Below are 23,096 nucleotides of genomic sequence, written 5' to 3'. Positions count from 1 at the left end.
CTGTACCTCTGAAACAAATAATGTAATATATGTTAAGAAAAAAAAAAAAGAAGAAGAAGGTAGCAGGAGGGTAAGAATGAAGGGGGGGAAATCGGAGGGGTAGATGAACCATGAGAGACGATGGACTCTGAAAAACAAACTGAGGGTTCTAGAGGGGAGGGGGGTGGGCGGATGGGTTGGCCTGGTGGTGGGTATTGAGGAGGGCACATTCTGCATGGAGCACTGGGTGTTATGCACAAACAATGAATCATGGAACACTTCATCTAAAACTAATGATGTAATGTTTGGGGATTAACATAAGTATAAAAAAATTAAAAAATAAAGAAAAATGATGTAATCTATAAAAAGAAAATGATAGACAAGTATCTTTCATGAACATACATGTAAAAATGCTTAACACAATTTCACAAACTGAATATGTCATGACTACGTGGAATTCATCCTAGAATGAATAAAATAAATGGGATGAGGATTTAATATTCAAAATTAAATCCATATAATTTACCATATTGACAAACTAAAAAAGAAAACCCACATGATCATATCAAAAGGTACAGAAAAATCATTTGGTAAAATCCAAAATTCATTCCTGATAAAAAGTTCTCAGCAAATTTGGAATAGAAAGTGCTTTTGTCAACCTGGTAATGGATGTCTATGAGAAAACAGAAAACAGTGGTGCTAACATCAAATTAAACATCATACTTAAGGTTAAAAAACTGGATGAATGTTTTCCCTTTAAGATCATGAAGAAAAAGAATGGTCACTTTTACCACTTGTATTCAACATTATACCATATCAACCAATGAAATTAGACAAGAAAACATCAAAGGCATCCAGATTGCAAAAGAATTAAAGTTGTCTTCATTTGCACACAACATGATTATCAATGTAGAAAATATGATGTAATCTATAAAAAGTTACTAGAATTAATAAGTGAGTTTAATAAGGTTGTTAAATACAAATCAATACACAGAAAATAAACCATGAGCAATTGAAATAAAATCAATGCCATTGGTAAACCACAAAAATTAACTATTAAGTACTTATGGAGAATCTACCAAAAGAGGTGCAAGATCTGTACACTCAAAATAACAAAATATTGGTAATGTCACTAAGGAAGAGATATATAAACTGAGAGATGTATTTTGTTCATGGTTTGAAGACTCAGTATTGCATATTTTAGTTATCCTCAAACTGACCCATATATTCAATACAATCTCAATTCAAAGTTAAGCAGATACCTTAATTTTTTGTAGAAATTGACAAACTGATTTAAAAATTCATGTGTAAATGCAAGTAACTTAAAATACCCAAATCAACTTGGAAAAAAGATAAGCAAAATTTACTAACCTTACCTGATTTCATGACATATTTAAAACTACACTAATCTAGTTAGTATGGTGTTTCAATTACAAGAGAGAAATAGATTAATAGAACAGAATAGAAAGAAGAGAAACAGAAATAGATTCATAAATATATAGAATTTTGACAAAGATGTAAAGGTGTATCAATAGACAATAGGCTTTTTAGAGAATCGTGCTAGCATAATTGGCTATCTATGGGGGGAAAACAACTTTGATCCATACCTTGTACCATTAACAAAAATTAATTCAAAATGAATTATATACCTCAGTGTAAAACCTAAATCTAACAGGGCTTCTAAAGGAAAACAGATTAGAATTTTTTGTGAACTTTGGTTAGTAAAAGGTTTCTTAGATATGACACCAAAAGCATAATCCATAGAAGAAAAAAATAAGATAACTTCAACTTTGTTATCTTCAAAAACACTACTAAGAGAATGAAAAGATAAGCCACATACTGGGAGAAAATATTTGCATCTTATATAGCTAGTAGAGCTATATAAGCTGTATATATATATGGAACTCTCAACACTTAATAATAAAAAACCAAACCAATTAAAAATCAGCAGAAGATTTGAACAGACACTTCACAGAATATATACAAATGTCAAATAAGCACATGAAAGGCATACATCAGGGAGATGCAAATTAAAACTACAATGAGTTACCACTACACACCTAATAGAATAGGTAAAATTAAAAAGATTGTCCATATCAAGTGTTGGCAAGAGAAACTGGAACTCCCATATACTTCTGGTGGGAATTTAAAATAGTAGAACTCCTCTGGAGTATTGTTGGGCATTTTCCTAAAACATTAATCATATACTTTCTGTGTGGTCCTATCATTCCACTCCTACATAGAATCCCAAAGAAAGGGAAGCCAAAGAAGGAGCCATGCACACCGTGTGATTCAATTTATATAAAAGTCTAGAAAATGCCATTATCTAGAGTGACAGAAAGTAGATCGGTGGTTTCTTGGAGCCTGTTAGGAAGGCTTATTTGAAACTGCAGTCTTAAGTTCAGTGTGCTCAAACCTATATGCCACTTAGGTAGAGGATGATTAGAAAGAGCTGAAATCAGGTAGTACAGAGTCAGCACAGTTGTGAAAACAAATGTGTTTGCTATTCCCAAGTTTGTACTTGTTGAGTAATGAACATGAGGTAAGTTGATTGATGGCCTGTTTTAAGATTACAAGGCAAAAAAAGTTACATAAACTAAGTGAGCCTCATTTTTTCCTATAAAACTGGAGATAATAAAAGTTCAGAATTTTTAAAGGATTAAATATTGCATGTAAAAGCATATACTACTCTGCCTCTTCAATTTATAGAAAGTGTTTGAGTAGGATTTATTTATATTATTTATTTATTTATTTATCTACTTTTAAATTCTTATTTGGGGGTTTAAAATTATTTTTTTATTTTCATATACTTTAAATCTTGTTTTTTTAATTTGTATTATTTATCTTTTGTTAATAATTCTTTAAATTTCATCTTTAAATATATTTACATGTATCATTTGAAAGACTGTGTTCTTTACCAGAGAGTTTTGCTAGATTTTTGTATGTGTACTAACCAAAACTGATTTCTTTTTTCTCCTTTGGTTCAATTAAAAAAAAAAAAAAAGGCAGTTCATTAAAGTTAGCAGTCTTTAAAAAGACTTTAACCTCATTCCTATTGTCCCGGACTACCATAATCAAAGTCCAACTCAGGTACACCGGGCTCATCATCAAATGAAAACCCTGAAGGGGGCTAAATGTATAAGACGACCTACTATTTGTTCTATGTAATTATCTTGGGATCTTCTAGAGGATCATGAACAACATGCTGTCTGGAATAGTCATCTTTGTTGATGATGGTGTAGTATATTCTACCAGTACTACCTTATATAACCATCTCCTCTGAATCACTTTGAGATGATAATGGCCACACTCTGTCCAGTTGAGATTGAAGTCCTAAATGCTCTAGATGAGTACTGAGCTGCTAGGGCATTTTGCTTCCTGGCAAGGGCTTTAAATGCTATACATAAATCTCACCACTGTTTCAGACTAGAAAACATTCTGGAAAACCAAGACTATTGAGCACTTCCTCAGTAAGAGTCACTGCCAGAATTTTCTATTTTACTTCCTCATCCCAACTGCATCTCAAAGACCCAATGCTTTCACCTACTCAAAAAAATTTCCAGATCCTTTAGTGGTATTTTAGTACCGAGTCTCCAATCCAAGCTGGACATCTCTGATCCAGACTGGTATCTTCAGTTTGGCCTTCCTCAGTTTTATAAGCATGGTACAGTTTTATTACACCGTCACCACTCAGCTTCTCATCAGTATGGATTCTGCTCCCTGATTGCTTTGATTTCAATTAGACCAAGTGAGGATGATACTTGTTGAGATCTGACTAGATCAACTGATCTCTTTACCATTCTCTGCAAACAAGTATTTTTCTTCCCCTCTTTTGCTATACAATGGACACTCACATTACTTCTCTTAGTTAAGGGCATCTCTGGGGCTTTCCCTATATCTAGCAAAAGCCTAGGAAAAATTGATTGCTGTATTGGTGTTTGTGTAGTACTTTTTATTCTTCTACTATAGCTCATGGTGCATTGTGAATTATTGGTGATTTGTCTCTTTACTCTTTGAGAACAGTAACTGTCTGATTCATGTTTTGGATCCTCACAATTTAGCATGGTTCTAGGGTTATATTAGGCACTCAGTTGAGGCTTAATGATTGTTTCATTGTGTAATGATTCTTTATATAACATAATAGTTTTAAAAATTCAAGAAACACTAAATTCATTCAATTCCCTTTAATGAGTATTTGTTATAAAAAAAGAGGTATAAAGTCCTGTTCCCAAGTCCAAACCACTTATTAATTTAAACCTTGAGTTTTCTGAACTACCCAATTTAAAGTAATTCTGTTTATAACTGAAAAAAAATGTCTTATTGAAATGTTTGAGATAAAAATATGTATTGCAAAAAGCATATGACAAACATTTCAAGAGTACAAAATTAGTTGTAGAAATAGCATAATTTACTGGTAAACCCACATTGTATTAGAAATGTGCAAAGCCTTTTGAAGTAAAAGTTTTGTTATTTTTTAATAGTGAGCACCCATTTTTATAACTTAGCTTCCCATGGAGAGGTACCTGCTTGCATACATTTTATCTATCTCTTAGATTCAAGGCTCAATCTTCTCAATGGAATGTGAAATTTAAGTTGTAATAAACACGTTGACAAGAATTTTCCTTGATGGATTCTAAAGTTAGCCAGAATTTTTAATGTCAAGATGTAAAAACCTGTATGTAAGGTGTTCTATTTCCTTCAATTCCTATCCCACAGGAGACTAACCCCACAATTTCATTCAGAGAAAAAAAGATGAAATTTGTATTCAGAAGTGTTCAATGCTTTTTTGTGCTGGTTGTTCATTTCCTGAAGTCAATGTGGCCCTCGTAATTTTCCTTTAAGATCAGGTTATTCATTTAGGGTTGTTTAAACTTTGTTGTCTGGTTACTGGATTTTCACTGAGAACGACCTTCTCTTGATCGTCTTCTAGATCCTGATAGGAAGAAGGGAGAACACATAGATTGTAAATGTGACGAAACTTTAGAATTTAATAATGTGATATTCTGTGCATGACTGTATCTATAAAGACCATCATTTCTTATTGTAATAAACATTAGATTATGTTTTCTCAGTCATATCCTCTGTTTATGATGATGAAATCAAGGTTATCTTTTGATCAAAAGTATATGAAAATAGTAATTTATAATTCGAGGATTGTAGTTCTTTTGAACATCTGGATGGATTAGGATGTTTAGAAGAAATCCCTGATAAAATCTTCAGTTAGAAATTATCTATCAATTGATTTTTTATTTCAAATGTCTATATTGGATTGGCTTAAAATCAGATATGCCTGTAATGCATTTATAAGCCTTGCAATTTTTTGACTATTAATATGTAATTATTTTAAAAATTCCAAACTTGTAATTTATTCTAATTTCTACACAGGAAATCTTTGATTATGTAATGTATCAGAATGCAAGGTAACCTAAGTGAAAGATTAGAAAATGCACGTAAGTATAATTATGAAGAAAATTATAGTGCATGAGTGATACATACATGTGTATAATCTACATGTTATATCAAAATTTTGTACAAAATTATATTAATAACTTTCTATATGTGTACAGTTTTTAATTTACTTATGTTTCAAACTGTAGCCTGATCTCAAATAATAACATTTTTAGAGAGTTCAGGTAGCAACCAAATTTTTCTTGGCTCATATTCACAGATTTCTTTTCAACTTAACTCTACTTGAGTCTACCTCGGTGCTTCCAAAAATCTAGCAGTTTACATGAGTATAATTGCCTTTCCTTTAACATTTGTTATCCTTGGATTTTACTAACAGTGCAGAGAATGAATAATCTATTTTCTGATTTTTATCATCAAAATAATTTGCCTCAAATTTGCTAACTTTTCTCCCTAAAAGACAGCAAAGTCCAATAAAATATATTAAAACCCTATTCTTTGATTTCTCTTAACATAACAAAACATGTGTCCCATATGCATATTATTATCAATACATTTACCTTGAACTCTTTTATTGGCTTGTATCTTCCTCACAGGTGTGTCTAAAATTAAATAGTTGTAGTTAGAAATACTTGAAATTATGGCTAACATCAGACAAGAGACCGTAAGTAAAGAAAAGTATAAAGTTTTAAAATAAGCTTCACTTAAACATGTAGATTTTCTTTTGGAACAGTGAGACTTTTTCATTGGCCAGAGACAGACATTTGTTTTCCACATATCATAATGAATGCTCACTATTTGCAAAACATTGTTTCATTATGGCATTTGGAACCCCATATAATGTATCATTTTTGCATAGAGTGAGTGACTTACATGACGTTTTCACCTTTTTTATAGAAAGCATTGCTTTGGGCGCCTGGGTGGCTCAGTTGGTTAAGCGACTGCCTTTGGCTCAGGTCATGATCCTGGAGTCCCTGGATCGAGTCCCACATCGGGCTCCCTGCTCGGCAGGGAGTCTGCTTCCCCCTCTGACCCTCCCCCTTCTCATGTGCTCTCTCTCATTCTCTCTCTCTCAAATAAATAAATAAAATCTTTAAAAAAAAAAAAAGAAAGCATTGCTTTATGATGAAGGGATATTTAACATTATATAAAGTTTAGCAGAAGTATCTTCTCAGAGAGATCCAGTCATTTCTCCAGTCATTCCTATTTGTGATATATCAGACTTCTGCCTCTGTAAAATTCTCCTTGTAAATTAATTCATAATTACCTTATAGAACATGAGGACAACAAATAGCATTGGCCTAGTAACTCTAGAAATATAATATTATGCAATTCAGGAAATATGTGCCAACATACTCCCAAATTTAACTCTAATCTTACAAGACCATTTATAATACTAACTAGTTAAAAACAATAGAAGCTTTCATATTTAAGAATTTCAAGTGTTTCATAACTATGCAGTTTTTTGTTGTTATAGTTACAAAATATTTTCCAATTCCTTGTTTTTCTTTAACTCATCAGCAAGACCTAATTCACATTTTCACTCTGCTATTGGATACTTAAGATCAAAGAGTAAATGTGGTTCCTACAGTGACTTCATTTTTCTGCTTACCTTTAAAAATTTTTTTTCTCTGAATTTTGACTTCTTGCTTTTATATATTATCTATGCCCAATAATCAGGTCAAAATTTTTCTATTATATATATTTTTTCAATTCTCTGAAATTCCGTTAAAAAGTAAAGCAAGAAACTACCACCAACAGTATATTGGCTGTATGTCACCTAGAAACATTTTTAAAATGTTTGAGTAAGTTTGTTTCTATGTGGCACATTTCCAACATGTTTTTTTCCCACAAAATATAAGATGTATAACCATTTATAATATCTTGTTAATACTATAATACAGAACTGTAGAAAACCTCATTACATTGGATAATAGGGGAAAGTTTGAGATAGGGTTATTATGGAATATGCTCCAACTGATACATTTTCATGAACTTCAGGTTTATTTGGTAACAGAATGATGGCTTATAAAATATAGTCAAGAAAAGATGGATTCAATCTTTAAGTGACTAAGACCATTGTTTATAATGGACTTATTAAACTCCAAATAACAGTTATTGTATAATTTAAAACAAGGTCACAGAAGTATTTACAACATTACATTTCAAAACAAGCACTTACACTCATATTTTGTTTCATACACTTGTCAGCATCCAATTAATGAACACCCAATTAAGTAATTTGTTAATTTATTACTATTTTGCTATGGTACTAGTAAAATAAGAAGTATTAATTGTGACAAAAAAAAAAAACATCTTTAGAAGAAAGCCTGAATAAAGTGCAGAAAGTCAGATTTGTTCCCAGTGGCTCTCTGCTATCTCAAAATGAATGAGAGTCGTATCAAGTCATGCTTCAAGAAGCAAAACGTGGGAAGATAAACGAGTCATATGAATGATCCCACACAAATGCCCCTCTCTATCATGTTTCATGAAATATGCAAAGTGCTTCAGCCCAATTATTTATAAGACTTTTGCATATTTATATGGCTATGGCTCTCAGAAATTTAAATTAGGTGTAAAATACTACTTTCTTAAGTTTATATTAATAAGTTTATGTAAATATAATTGGCCATGATACTGATAATAGTTAACATTACTGGGAGCTTGTATTTGTCAAGCATTATTCCAAGCGCTTTCCATACATTAACTCATTAAGACGTAAGTAACATTATTATCCTCATTTTCAGAAGAAGAAACCAAAGCAAAAAAAGAATCAACTTACTTAAGAAGTTTGAGTTGGAGCCCAGATCAAAAGCCAGACCTACAAGCTGATGCCTATTCTCTACACAGGCTTTACATTTTGTATTGGCAGATTTGTCAAAACCATCCAAAATGACATCTTCTTTGTTCCTTTCTCTATAGGTGGATATTCTCCCTTAATTACTTTACCTAAGCGTGAAATTCTATGCATTTCATGAGAACGTTTTTTGAGTTAAGGGCTCTGAAGCACTTCAGTGATAAACCACAATATTGGTACCGAAAGGACCACTTAGCCATGTTACTAGTCATGACTGAAATAATTGAAGAATACACTCAATTCATCAGAATGTACTATATGTACCACTATGAACAGTCTAGATTGAAAACTCCAAACTTTGAGACGAAGACTGTAGTTGGGATAGAGATCAACTATCTATATTCTGAAGGAAGGAAGGCCAGTCTTGCATGATGTAATCTTTATTCACAGCAGCTTCTTTGTAAATAGGTATCTCAGGATCTAGACACTTGTAACTCAGTGATGGCCCATTGATTTTACAGGGCTAGGAAAAAAACCTACTGTGTCCAGTTAGTGTTCAGTAGTTATACTGAACTCTACTAGTTATACTAGCTATATATGAGTTATACTAGTAACTATATTGCTCATATTGTCTTTACTATGTGAAAAAAAACCTTGGAAATGTTTTGATAAAAACTTAGGATGTGGCATTGTGGAAATTAATGCTTTATAGACATGTAGAGAAACCAAATATTGGGAACTAAAGGAATCCACCCTCTGGGATAAAAGAAAACAGGAGTTAAAGAAAGATTTCATTAACTAAAATTAGAATATCATATTCTTGTAACAGATATATTTTCTTTTGCCTGAAGTTATTGTTATGTACTTAGTTCCTTGTTTATAATCAACTTGTGAAGCAGGGCTTATTAAAGGAGAGGAAAACATACTTACCTGAAGTTTAAGCCTAAATAAAGTAAAGCAATGTATATACAGGTACAGCTACTAAATGATTCATTCTCTAGAAAGCACTGCCATTCTACAAAGCTGCTTACTATGGTAAGGACTTAAAAAAAAAGAATTCAATTCAATCTTCATAATCTCTTCCCCTCTTCCCTCAAATCCCTGTTTTCGTAGCAGACAGTTAAACATTTGTGGGTAGATGAGTGAATTCTGTGTGAGATAATACAGAAAACCTTGGTTCTTTTATGGCTCTGGCTTTGCCGCACACTCCCTGCAGTTTGAAATGAAATCTTGTATTTTTCAGACACATATTTTTCTATTGAGGGGAAATTCAATCATTGGTTCAATTTATTTTTACTATTGCTGAACAGTCTCAACACTATATAAAGAGATTTTTACCTAGGTTAAAATAAAGAATAAAGAAACAATTGCCTATAATATGTATGGTTCCAAGAGAATTTACATCTTCTTGAACTGAGGGATACAAATTTAAGCAGAAAAGCCATCTTGGATGATATTTTGGATAAATGCCAAACTGTAGTTGTGTTTCTCAACTCATAGTATATTTCAGGAAGCATATTTGATTTTTCTGAATAATTTAAATATTTGTTTCTCTGAAGCAAGTTGTCGTCTAAATACTTTTATTGTTAGTAAAATGAACTAGAAGTTCATTTATTCAAATGCCAATTACCCAAATTATATTTTATTAGCATTTACTGTTTCTTCAAATAATTATCATTTAGAGTTTGTGTAAGATTTTGAATTCTTTTTTTTTCTCCTTTCCTTTTAAAAGTAGGTCCTTTTAATGTCATAGACAGAGAACATTCCATACTTTAAAGATTAATTTCATATGCAAAATAATTTCCATCTCCAGTTACAGATTATCACTCAAACTGTTAGAAGAAACAGATATCCATTCTCAGGAATGTAGTTTAGAAAAGAAAGTTACTAAATGCACTATTTTTTTTTTTTTGCTAGATGTATGCACTTTAAAAAATCCATAAACATGCCTTTTATTATTGTTCTGGGGGCAGTGAATATATTTTTTTAATATAATATGTCAATTTCAGCTTCTTTAAACAACTACAAATTTAAAAAGTATTCCCCTGTCAGATACTTAAAATATCCTTTGATTATCTGTATCAAAGAAAAAAAATATTCATTGCTCCCCAAGTTTTATATCATAGAACTTTTTAAAGACTGTTTAAACTAGTAATCATTTGTTCATTATTATTACTTAAACTACTATTGAACCAATCAATCTCTTAAGACAACACACCATGTTGTCTTTTTCTAACCCTACTAAAAGAAAAACCTGAATGCTCAGTCTTTAAAAAGTTGAAGAACTCAGTCTCCAGAACCTGTTAAGTGGGTTAGTCGTTTCCCTTTTACTAACCTCCCTGAAGCAGTCTTTTAATTTCTTCATCTTCAAATAAATGACCATCACCACCTTCAATGAATTTGGTGACCTTGGTGACCTCTGAGAGGATACATGTTTATAGCAGAAATTGGTTTATGTAATAAAAGCACAGGACACTTGATGTGACATATAATGGCATCTGGCTAACAATGAATTCCAGACCAACACTTGATGTTTCTCTAGTTTTAGTGCTGTTTCGATAAGCCAATTTTCTAAAGCTATTGAACAATATATAACAAATATATTAACAAAACAATCAACATGACTGTCATTTGAGTTTCATTGTTTATCTTTGAACATTTTTCATATGTTGGCATGGAATTTGAACAAAAGAATGAGATAGAGTAGAAAATATGTAAAAGGCCTCAAAGACTATTTTAGACTTTGAAACAGATAGCTTAGGTAAAGTCACATTCTTATGTTTCTAGACATGCTGACCTTCTTGCAACAATTTCTTCAGAGTTTCTTCTGTTTCTCCACGACCAGTAGAAATCCTAGTATATTTTATTTCAGGACCTGAAAGAAAATTTTTTTTAAAAAGGTCTAAAACTGTGGTAAGCAAACTTCCACTCTAAAGGGCCAGATAGTAAGTATTTTAGACTTTATAGGCCATATGACTTGTGTTGCAGCGATTCAAATAGTCACTGTAGGGTAAAACAGTTATAGACATTAAATGAAGGGATGGTCACTGGGTTCCAATAGAACTTTACATAAGTGGGTGGTACAGGCCATAGTTGCTGACTGCTCATTTAAACAAATACTTGTAAAATAGCTGAATTCGGAATTTTAGACTAATTCATTGGTGGGAGACTGACACAGAGGTTTACTAAAATTAGAGATCAGTTGTCTTATACAAACTTGTATATATTTTGGTATGTAGATGTGTAGACCTTAAGCTAAACAGAAAATCAAAGGAGGGAATGGTTTTTCTTCTAGGATTTATTAACTCATTAATACATAGTTAAGTGAAAATATTATATAACATGTATGAATCTGCATAGTAAAAACACATGCTTATAGATTTGTCCACAAATTCCAATTCAGAGAAAAACATAGATTGCATATTTAAGAATAATATTATTTCTGCCAAAAAGAGATAACTTTAGTAACCACCATGAAAATGACTTAGTCAATTTCTCTCATGATTCTTATAGAGAGAGCTATTTTAAGATTTACTATGGTTTTACCTTTATAATTCAGGCATAGTTCCATATATGGAATCAAAGATTACCTGTAATGATTCGTTCTTCCCTTGTCTCTTTTTCAGTTATTTCCACAGGCACTCCATCAATGATTTTGGTGTATTTTTTAATAATTGGCTCTAAAAGTAGAGGGAGAAAAACGCATTTGATGTATCCTTTTATGGATACATAAGCTAGATATTTTAATGATTAAATATAGTTCTCAAAGCAATACGGCTTAGAATTCAATCCTAATCATTTTGAGGACGTATCTCAAACAGAGTCAGATCAACAAATGTCTAAATGGTAGAGTTATGTCCTGAATCTTGGGTGAGGGAGAGAGCCAGCTGGCAAGTTAACTCTCCGTGTCTTACTGTCATACTTGTTTTTTATTTAGTGAGAATCCAGGGAATTCTACATCATTAGAGTGGGAGCCCTATATTCAGTCTCAGCAGTGATTTATTAGTCAATCTTAACACAATGGCCATTTTTTTCTTCTAAGTCCAATAGATTAGTTTGTATTGACATTATTGTTATTCTATTTCATAATCATCACTGGCGTATGCACAGTAATGACGGTTTTGTTGGACCTGGTGACTTAATGGGTAAATTAATTCCAAGTAGGTTAAATTACTCTAACTTCACTAAAGGTAAATTGTATTTTATTTGACTGGAAAAAAATTAAGAAAAATTAAAAAAACAAAAAACCGCAACACCTAACAGGATGAGCCTGTGAGATGAATATTCCCACAATTTATATAAAACAAAAGCCAACAGAAAACATCAGATGTTCAATATATTTAACCAACACTGTTTCAAAATAATCACAGTGATCCTAACTAGGCTTTAGGAAATACATATAACGCACCTCCATGGATCACTTCAGTTACTGTTTCACCTTCTTTAATCAGTCTGAACTCAGGTTCACCTTCAATTTTGACCTTTGTCATTGTGGGTCCTGAGGTATTGTTTTAGGAGACAAATTATCATGTTAAAGCAGTTCTTTAACTTCAGCAGAACAGGAAATTTATTTCAACATTTGTTGTTATTCAAACGTCAAAGTGGTTTCAGGCTTTATGAAATCAGTTTTATACATTTCCCATTGTCTATAAATTAGGCAGTATTTATAAGAACAAATGACTCAGTCTATTGGGGTGCTGCTAAAATTAACTTTCATCTGTTTTAGCATTTAGCATAAGTCCATCCATTTATTTGTAGTCGTAAAGTAGGATCACACAAGGTATTATGTACTTTATGAATCATACAGTATGTACGAAAATGAGTTGTTCTAATGATAACTAGTGTAGATCTTACTTGACTATACTGGTATCATCAATTACTCTTTCCTTATTAAATTTAATTTAATTTTTAATTACTCAGTATTGTCCACTTTCTATCAAATGGGCATAAGACTGAACATTAAAAAATCTCAACTTTATGCCTATAAAGACACTGAATTTCAGATTTTATGGGAAAATGGATTTGAGTACTTACCTTATATATGAAAATGATGTAAAAATTTACTAATTAATAATTAAATAGTCCTTCAAATGCAAGAGTTAAACAAGTGTTGCATTTGACTTACAAAATGATTTCACTCCCAGAGAAAATCATTTTGAATGTTAGAAAGCTGATTACTACATTAGTCAACCAAGACTATTTCATAGAGAAGAAAAGTAAAGTTCAGTACATTTAACTCATACTGTAACACCCTTCAACAGTTGAATATCACTATATTTGCTTATCTTTGAGAGGATTTATTTGCTTGTCCAGAAATTGTTAATGTACACCATTACCCAGAATTAGTCTAAAACAATCTAAAATAGTGAAAACAATTGTTCTTTCAAATAAGGAGTGCTTCATACCATAATATTTGATCTATGGGATCAAGGATATTGAGTATCAAATGCAAGGCCCGGTTTTTAAGGTTTAGAAATTTCAAAAGGAAAATACCTTTACAGAGTTTAAGAACAAGAAATGAGTTAATAAAATATCCAAATCGACATTTCTTTGGAAGAGCCTAAACTGAAATTTCAGAAACACCCTCTATCATTATGCTTTATGAAGGCAGGAATTGTTATCAAATCTTTTTTTCATATTTACTCCCTGCACCTAGGAGAGTGCCCAGCACAACAGTAAGATGCTCATTAAGTATTTGTTGAAATGAATTTCAGTGGATTAATTCTTAATTCTATGATCTGGTTAAGGTTAACATTTTATAAGAAATATCTTAAAATTGTGTTTTGGAGCCTAATACACTTAGAGGAAATTCAAGAATCATCAATGGACCGCAAAAGCTCAATGAGAAGGAAAAACCAGTAGCAAACTTAAAGCTGGACAATTGTAAATGGCTGCCACAATATTTATTTGTTTCCTTCAAGATGTTACACAGAAGTAAAACTTCTGAATTTTTGAACTGAAGAGTTTTTAACACATAGGTGACATGACCCCATTTTTCATCCTTGTTCCCTTTATAGGCAGAACCCAGGTAGATTTGATGCTTCACTGTGTTCCTAATTGAAGAAAGATTAATACAGTTGATTCCCACTGACAAAGATTGGGAAGATAAATGGGTTGAATGAAGAAGCTTGAAAGAAAAGGTAGGAATCTTTGAAAACAAGAATAGCACATGTGAATGATTTTGATTATAGAAGCTGTGTACAAGTGATTATACAAAATTTTAGGGGATCTAATTTTAAAAACAGTACAGGAATGTTAAAATCAAGTGTATTACTGATCATTTTTTATTAAAATGATCAAAAAGCATTTTGTCAACAAAACATTTCTATGATTTAATTTCTTAGGACACCAAATTCTCATCCAAATACAAAAGCAATCCAATGACCATAGGTAGAGTATTTTTTTTTAATAAGCACAGATTTCAAAGACTACATCAATTTTAGGTCTCAAGAAGAAATAAAAATATGAATAACTAATTAGCTAGGAAATAAACTTTTGCATACAAGTTTCCAATATCTAGATATAAATCATGGCTTGCCTTTAAAGGAATAGATAAAAATATTCAAGAAATTGCCATCTCACTTCAGAGAATGAGAAGAAATATAAAAATAAAAAAAATTAAAATAAGAGTTTTTTTGAGATTCAACTGAAAATATGATTTTTTTCCTTTTTTGGAAGACCGTTTCTATCCTTCTTACAGAATAAAGAAGAAAACTTAAGTGTTTTCTCTGTGGCAAGTCACCCCATTAAGATGCTTAGACATAAAAACAAATCATTCTTAAGATCTGACCCTTGGTAATAATTAAAATAAATGAAATGAAGGTGGCATCAAAGATGTTGGATGGAGTTGGCTAACATAGTCAGTAAAGGTAGAAGTTCAGGACTGCAATTAAGAATTCTAAGGTTTGACTCACTGCACCAGCTACTTACTCCCTCTTCTGTTTCTGGTGGTCTAATTTAAAAATATACCACACGTGGTTGTAATTTTAAAAGCTTTCATCAATGTATAGCTTCAATGCTCTCTTAGGTTGTTGAATGAAAAATGCCTGTACTTTTTGGAAGAGTAAACAAGACATCATGTGGGGAGATTGGAGATAAACCTACAAAAAAATACTCTGAAGGAGTCAACTGCAATAAAAAAAAAAAAGCTCAGGATTTGTTTGTTTGTTTGTTTACTTATTTTTTTATCTGGGTACTAGTGCTAATGCAATGGCCAATTAGGTTCAAATGAAATCAAGTACAAGCAAATGTACTGAAAGTATTAGGAATGCACCATCTACTCTGCTAAATAATTTGCATTCCGCATTCTACAATTACAGGAGCATGCCATTGATACAGAAATATTTAGCATGTTAGTTTCAAAAAGAATGTAGATACATTCATAGAAATCAGTCTATTATTTGGATTTTTTTTCACAATAAAAGGAACCATGATTTTTACCTTCAGTTTTGATAATAGGCTGAAGACTGCCTTCAATCACTTTAATTTTTGGTTCCACAACTTTGGTTATAATTTTAGTTGCTGAAAGTATAGAAAGTGGAATATAAATAACATTTACATAAAAACAACCTGAACAAAGTTGTCCTCTTTTTTTTTTTTAATTTTTGTTAGGTACTGAGGTATAAGTTGTGGTAATATGTTCAGGCAGTCAGATACAGGAAATATTCATGGCACATTATCTATTTATCTTCTCGGGTCCAGATGGTGTACTCTGAAGTCCAGTGACTTGGGTTTGTTCCAGTGAAATATATACACACTAAGTGAGGAATGCTATCTAGAAATCTGTAATTTTGAACTGCACCACTAAAGCTCTTTACCTTCTTTTGTACTTCTTGAAAATATTGGCTGCATAGCAACAGAAGACAAACATGATTAATTTCATGCAATTCATAATATCTTAAATTGCATTGTTGGATTCTTTCTCAAAAGAAAAAATTGAAAGACAAAGACAAAATATTTTTTCATGCATCTGATAACAGTGATATAGAAAGGAAAATATGAAAAATAGTTCAGAATAATTAAAAGTAAAAATAAATTTCAGCCAGCCAACTATGAGCTCTATGCAACAAACATGATATGATCAGTATTTAAGTTATTGGCTAAAATGTCTTTAATTTTCAGCTTTAATATCATGATCATTTTTTTTAAGATTTTATTTATTTGAGAGAGAGAGTGAGTGAGAGTGAGAGAGAGAGAGAGAGAGAGAGAGAGAGCACGAGCAGGGGAGGGGCAGGAGGAGAATAAGAAGCGGACTCCCCGCTGAGCAGGGAGCCTAACAAGGCCTTGATCCCAGGACCCTGGGATTATGACCCAACCCGAAGGCGAGCCGAAGGCAGACGCTTAACCGACTGAGCCACCCAGTCGTCCCCCTATCATGATCATTTCTTTAAAATTTAAAACTATGTGTTTTAAATGTGTGTCATTCACCCAACTAAAACAATAATATGCAAAATTTCTTTAAAATAACAAACTGTTTGGCTTTTGGTTGTAGAGACTAACTGGAAATGTGCCTCTGGAGCCTACAACAAGGGCTACTGGCTTTTTGTCATTTCTAATTAGAAGCCTTAAAAGATAGCTCCATTAGATAGTGGGGCTGTGCTAAAGCTAACTGTGCAATCACAACAGGTTGTGTCGACACATTAGAGGTGAGATGTTAGCACAATTTGGGTTTCTGTCACATTCTCACCTCAGGCTTCTGAAATATCAACTTTTTAAAATTCATATGGGTTATAGATCTTAATTGTGACTATGTTTCAGTCATATCAAACTTTTTATTTTGAAATCTTAAATTATGAAGCTCTAAAATATATCAAATGTAGGCATCCAATTACTGATCCCACAAGTGGTCTTGCCACAGAGGAACCTTTCCATGAAGGCCAAATCCACAGAGGTCTCTGCTGCTACTATCAAATTGGGGTAATTACTTTTAGCTTAAATTTTTACTTCTTATTAAGGAACTTGAAGTGTAGGATGTTTAGTTGGTTGGAAGTTTTCTTTCAATCTTGCTTGCCTGAAGAATTAAACAGTTTTGACAGGTCCCGGACTGAGGATTAAATACTGATTTTATTCTGCTGTGCCTCAAATGTTATATCTTTGGCAACGTATACTACAGAGCATTTTTCCCCCGTACAATTAAAATGTATGATATTCTGGGGACAAGAATAATATGTAGCAAGGAAATTAAAGAAGTTTTAGAGACAAGTCAATCAAGGAACATAAAAATGGCATCTTAGTTTTAATTACTCTCTACCTCTATTTGAAGTACACTTCTAAATAGCAGCATGCCCATCTGGGCAGGAGTTAAAGAAACATCTGGCATTGGAATGTAAATCTCAGAGCTGTTTCAAGAGCTTTGAGTAGATAGACAAGGTTTACTAGACTTGCATAATTTCATAAAATGTAACTTCTTTTCTGTGAATGCAGATCCAATTTTATTAGAGGAAAATAAAGGAACTATAAGATTTTGGCTCATTTAAGCAAAATATTGCATTGGCATTGATAGAAAGTAGTGGACCTATCATGGGTAAAGTAGGAAAGGGAAAGAAATGTAGTGCAGATATACAACTTTAGGGAGAAAGATGACATAACATTTCTGATGAATAGAGCCCATAATGATTCTTTAATTTATTTAAGAATATATACAAGAGTGTATACTTCCATACTGGAATTTATGCCATGTTGAATCATAGCTATTCCAACTAAATCTTTAAAATAGTGCTGAGCTGGCCTGATACTGGATTTGCGTATGTTATTATTACATAATTGAAATCAGTAAGAGCAGAAGACATTTTGTTTTGCTCCTCACATTATCTTCATTCTTTTTCCATATCTAGTGTAAATCCTAAGGAAGATTTGTTTAATTCAATAACAGAATGCTCAGAGTATAAAACAGAATTATTTTCTAGCAAGGGTAAGAGTGGGAATTGAAGTAATGCTTTTGCTACTGGTACATTTTGAGTGTTTAAATGTAGAGTCAAAACAAAATGAAAAGAATTTCTGCTTTGAAAGCTATGAAGAAAGAAAGAAAAAAGACAAATGAAGAAAAAACCACATTGAAAAAGGAATACTACAAGTTACATTTATGAGACTGGAATACCCTTTCCCGTTACTAAGTAGTAGAGATTTAATATTGATAATCTGGTACAGTCAGGGGTAAAAGAACCTTGGCATCTAGAAATTTTAGGCTTATCGCCTGGCAAATTCTTTGTTCCTTCATCCAGTTTTGGATGGGGAGAGTTTTTGAACTGCCAATTCATAAACATTAGGATTCTTTGGCACACCACAGCCACCCTGTCCTGAGCTGATGGCTTGAGGGTGGAATGAGCTACAAATCCTTCAGCAGTGTTATTTCTGTGTCTACACAGCTGAATTTTCAGATAACTCTGGAGTGCCTTTTAGCTGTCTCTCCTCTTCATATGTTTGTATGTCTTTTTTTTCCCTGCCTCTTTTCCATGCTAGCTATTATATTTTACTGCTATTCTCATATCTTATCATTCCTGTTTATTTGATGAATGGGGAAGTTCAGTTCAGTTCATAGGAGCTGAAGGGTATAGCCCTGGCTGAGAGGTCTCATCCAGACCTTAAGCCTGCTTCAAGTGGGATGAAATTTGCCTTGGAATTCTAAATACCAGATTATCAATAATTTCTGCTTCCAAGTACAAAGAAAATTATTGTGTTTTCTTATTTTTACATCTTGCCACTGGTATGTGACAAGTATTCATTATGTACTTACTGTAAACAGTCATGGGGATTTCTTTGAAGGTGCTACCACGAACAAACTGAAAATAAATATTTGTATTTAGTAATGTGAAATTAGTAGTTTTATTAATAAAATTATGGCACCACTTTAATTCATTTTGCAATCTCCTGTTACTGGGCCAGATGGCATAAAAATTATTGGATTTGATCCTCAGAGTCTTAAAAATTATAAAATAGTTAATCTAAAGTTAAATAGGTTTTTAAATAGTATTTCATATGTTTTCTGATACTTAGACTCTACAAGGACAAAGGAGCAAAACACTTTTTTGCCCTTAACCACTGTGATTAGTGACAACTTTTTACAAGTAAATACTTAACTTATATTCTGTCGCAAAGGTATTTAATAATAGAAAGATTATAGCCTTTTTATCATCATGTCTTTTCTTTCCAACTGGACTGTAAGTTTTTAAATAAAGGGCCATCTCTGATTCAACTTGTATTTTCCATTACACTTAATACACTGCCTGGACCCAAGTAGCTTTTAATAGGTATTTGTTGAATAAAACCATAAAGAAATTATGTCATTTATTCCAGGTGGGCCAGTGATACGTAATCAACAAAAAGCAATCCAAGTCCAGTGTATACCTACCTATTAATTTATACATTTCTAGTCTTTTGTGTTAAAATTGCAATACCTATTCAGCACATTATAAACAAATCCAATAATATTCTGTACCTTAATTTGGATGTATTTGATCAGTTTATTAAGTATTTCCAGCAGCTGATCATTTCCAACAGGTGTGTCTATGAAGAGGAAGATTAAATAAATATTAGTAAGAAAGTGTGAAATAAAAATCTAGGTTTCTTTTGAAAAAGATTCAATTCATTAATGAGTTCAATAATTACCAACCTGCTGGGTAGAGGAGTTTATCTACAACATGAATGACACCGTTTGTTGTCATGATGTCAGATTCTTTTGATTTCACTTCGTTCACCAGAAGTGTATCATTTACCTATCAAAACAGTGGGTAATGTCAATGAGAATGTAATGAAAAATTAACATTAAGATAATTGAACAATGGATGAATGCTACCATAAATTCATTCTAGAGAACTTACTCCTTTCAGATAGATTTTGCTTCCTTGTGTGGTCTTCAGAATGTTAGTAACACCAGGTTCAAATCCTTTTCCAATGAAAACTCCTGGTGTTAGGTGATAGAGGATGATGTTTTGAAGGGCATTTTTGTCACCTGGGGGGGGGAATGTATATTTATAACATGTCATATTTTTTGATATTTTGATGCTAGAAAGATTAAGGATAGAAATATTTCTTTGTCTTTGTTTTTTCCACACTGTAATTTCTCATCATGTCATTGTTCTTTCAAGTTGCTATTAATGCCCTGTCGAGACAGTCACTTCAGTCTGTTCAATCAAAATATTAGCCAACTTACTGGGAGGAAAGAAAATCAAAATATTTCTGAGATTGTGACTACTTTCTTTGTCACCTAACTGTGTGGACTTTAATAGAAATAGCATAAGTGAACATCTAGCTCAACAACCACGAAAGCAAGTAGTTAATTAAGAACATTAATGAGTGACCCTCCACATATTCCAAGTGGAATTAAAGGAAACTAAGGCTAACCATGAATACCAAAGAGGGGATATTTTTGAGGCTGACTTCTGGGCAGGAATGCCTGAGGAAGAAATGAGATCCTGAACTCTAGGGGCAAATATCTGGTATTCACTTCTACTCACGAATCAGAATTTCCTTTTCTTCATTTGTCATTCCCTTGAAGGCATCATTGGTTGGAACAAATAAAGTCCAATCCCCAGGTTGTGTCAGGAGCTCTTTCAAGTCTGCAGCTTCAAGTAGGCTGAGGAAGATGCTAAGCAGGAAAGACACATGTTTATTTGTTAGACTTAGATTTAGGTATGTATGGAATAGAATAGAATCCATTTATGGTGGAAAGCATGAGAAATTGTTCCTGCATTTTCTTTTTTTAAAAAGATTTATTTATTTATTTGAAGGAGTGGAGGAGGGGCAGAGGAAGAGGGAGAGAGAGAAGCCCAAGCAGACTCTGTGCTGAGCGCGGAGCCCGACACAGGCCTCAATCTCACGACCCTGAGATCACAACCTTGAGATCACGACCTGAGTCAAAACCAAGAGTTGGACACTTAACTGACTCTGCCACCCAGGCCCCCCTGTTCATCCATTTTCATGTTTCAAATGCAATTTACCTGTTAAAAACGTTTTATCATGGGGAAATTATTTAAATATACATATGGTTTTTAAATTTCCTAAACTCGGTTTTTAGCTTATAAAAGTTGACAAGGTCACACTTCATAACAAAATAGAAGTGTGTGTTTTTCATTTAATATTTCACAAAATAGTCTTTGCTAGTTTACTGTCATTTTTTCAAAAACTTAAATGTAAAAACATTGCAAGGAGTAGATCAATCTATTAGATTGTTTCACTCACCAAATCATATTATGGTGTACCAGGAAGCAAAATAGTGTTAGAATATATTTCAGTTTTGAAAACATTTGCATGGACTTCTTAGTCTAAATTCTATTTTCAGTAATACTGAATACTGAATGTCTTTTGGAATACTAACTGTGAGACAAAACTATATCAATAACTCTCACGGTGGTTTTTGGTTTTTTGTTTGTTTGTTTTTTTGTGGAGATAAAACCAATAGGCTTACCTAAAGCGCTTATCTTGTTTTAATTTTTCATGGAGGGATTTCTCTGCTGGTTTGATGATCTCTCGGAATATGTGAATGGCACCATTTCTTCCTTGTTTGCTTCCTCTCACCATGCATGAATTTTCAATGCAGACAGCCTAGCAAAGAAGGGAAAGATACAACTGTCCATTTCCCTACTTGAAATATCCTATGTGGAAGTAGATGCATAGTTGAGTTAATGGATTGACTCTTCTAAGAGGTGTCCTGACCTCTCCAGCCTGAGGAAATAGCATCTCACTTCTGTTTTTAAGGTTGGGCACTACCTGACCTCACACTTCTTATTCAATCAGGTTTTCTACTACTAGTTAAGCTATCCTATGTGTCAGGCAGGTAGTTTCATCTGCAAATAACAAAAATTCCGTAGAATTCCAGGTCTATACTTTTCATCATTCTTCTCCAGGTTTGAACCATTCATCCACACCCTCTTTAAGAAACTTTCACCCTTTAACTCTTTAGGATGCTCTTTAACCATAAAGTTTCCTGACTTCAGTGCCTTTTGTGATCTCCGTAGATATTTACTATATTTTCCTGACTATAAGGTTCTATCAATCACGTCACATTATTGATTTTGTTATAGTGTTTTTGAACAAATATATGTATATGCAGCCCATTTTCTGCATCCTGTAAAACGTGTGTCTTGGGATTGTGGAACCATCGTGAGCAGCTGCTGTGTATCGTTATCAGGTAATGTTCGACTTCCTGTGAAATCTTTGAGCTCTAGACGCATCTGTTGCCTGGACAGAAATTGAACAGCACCACTACTTGCATTGTAATTTTCATAAGCAATGTTTTCTAGAAATATTCCCTCAGATGAGGTATGTTAGAACCATTTTATAGAGTTCAGAGATCTTTATATGTCTATAAAAAATTACCTTGTAAACTTACAGGACTCCATAAATCAAAAGCTTATTTTAGAGGAGTTTCAGTGATTTCTAGAATTGAAATAATTAATTCTTTAGAACAGAAAGTTATTTATAATTAAATGAATGCAAATTATCTGAATTATTAATACTCACCACTTTTTGTATCCTTTCCTCACAGTCTTTTCATCTTCCTATGAATATTTACTATTACTAAAACCACATTAATAAAATTCTGGAAACATTTGTTGTAACAATATTCTCAGACAAGGACATTGCATTTGACATTTAGGCCAATGTGGATATTTTATCTTTTTCTGATTCACTTACTGTACGATAGACGAAGACTCTGAGCTGTTTGCCTCCAATGGTTTCGAGCTTTTGTCCATTGTAAAGCTCATTAAGGCCAACTTTTACTTTCAATATGTGATTCTGCAGAATTAATTTAAGAAGCCGCTGATCCATGCTCAGAGTATCATCTATAAATAAATTCATGAAGAAAAAGGATTATTTAGAAAGCATTAAAATTCCTCCTGATAAGAGAAAATCATGAAAATGAATAACCCCTAATACTATGGATATTATGGATTTTTTACTCATAAAATATATGAGT

General features: G+C 32.6%; 1 protein-coding gene and 1 long non-coding RNA gene across 8 annotated transcripts in view; both read right to left on the bottom strand.

Moving 5' to 3' along the window:
* The window catches only part of LOC145720622 (uncharacterized), a 324,122-nt gene that overhangs the window by 199,634 nt on the left and 101,392 nt on the right, over positions 1–23,096 (bottom strand). The gene's annotated exons all lie outside the window — the stretch shown is intronic.
* Positions 4,149–23,096, bottom strand: part of POSTN (periostin) — a 34,184-nt gene continuing 15,236 nt past the window's right edge. For 2 of the 7 annotated variants that reach the window (XM_006734018.3, XM_081814843.1), the window contains exons 10-23: positions 22,814–22,962; positions 21,585–21,721; positions 20,635–20,765; positions 19,999–20,129; positions 19,791–19,893; positions 19,617–19,684; positions 18,915–18,960; positions 15,623–15,703; positions 12,591–12,680; positions 11,773–11,862; positions 10,980–11,057; positions 10,518–10,601; positions 5,946–5,987; positions 4,149–4,912 (exon numbers count right to left, since the gene is read on the bottom strand). In XM_006734018.3, the coding sequence (XP_006734081.1) occupies positions 4,875–4,912; positions 5,946–5,987; positions 10,518–10,601; positions 10,980–11,057; positions 11,773–11,862; positions 12,591–12,680; positions 15,623–15,703; positions 18,915–18,960; positions 19,617–19,684; positions 19,791–19,893; positions 19,999–20,129; positions 20,635–20,765; positions 21,585–21,721; positions 22,814–22,962 (1,268 nt within the window). In that variant the 3' untranslated portion in view covers positions 4,149–4,874. The remainder of the gene's footprint in view (positions 4,913–5,945; positions 5,988–10,517; positions 10,602–10,979; positions 11,058–11,772; positions 11,863–12,590; positions 12,681–15,622; positions 15,704–18,914; positions 18,961–19,616; positions 19,685–19,790; positions 19,894–19,998; positions 20,130–20,634; positions 20,766–21,584; positions 21,722–22,813; positions 22,963–23,096) is intronic. The other 5 variants (XM_006734019.3, XM_031028887.2, XM_006734021.3 and 2 more) reach the window with 5 other exon arrangements.

The sequence above is a fragment of the Leptonychotes weddellii genome, chromosome 3, assembly GCF_054177405.1.
Source record: "Leptonychotes weddellii isolate Sample4059 chromosome 3, ASM5417740v2, whole genome shotgun sequence".
Taxonomy (NCBI): Eukaryota; Metazoa; Chordata; class Mammalia; order Carnivora; family Phocidae; genus Leptonychotes; species Leptonychotes weddellii.
Note: the sequence above shows the minus strand (reverse complement) of the source record. Positions and strands in the feature narration are given on the sequence as shown.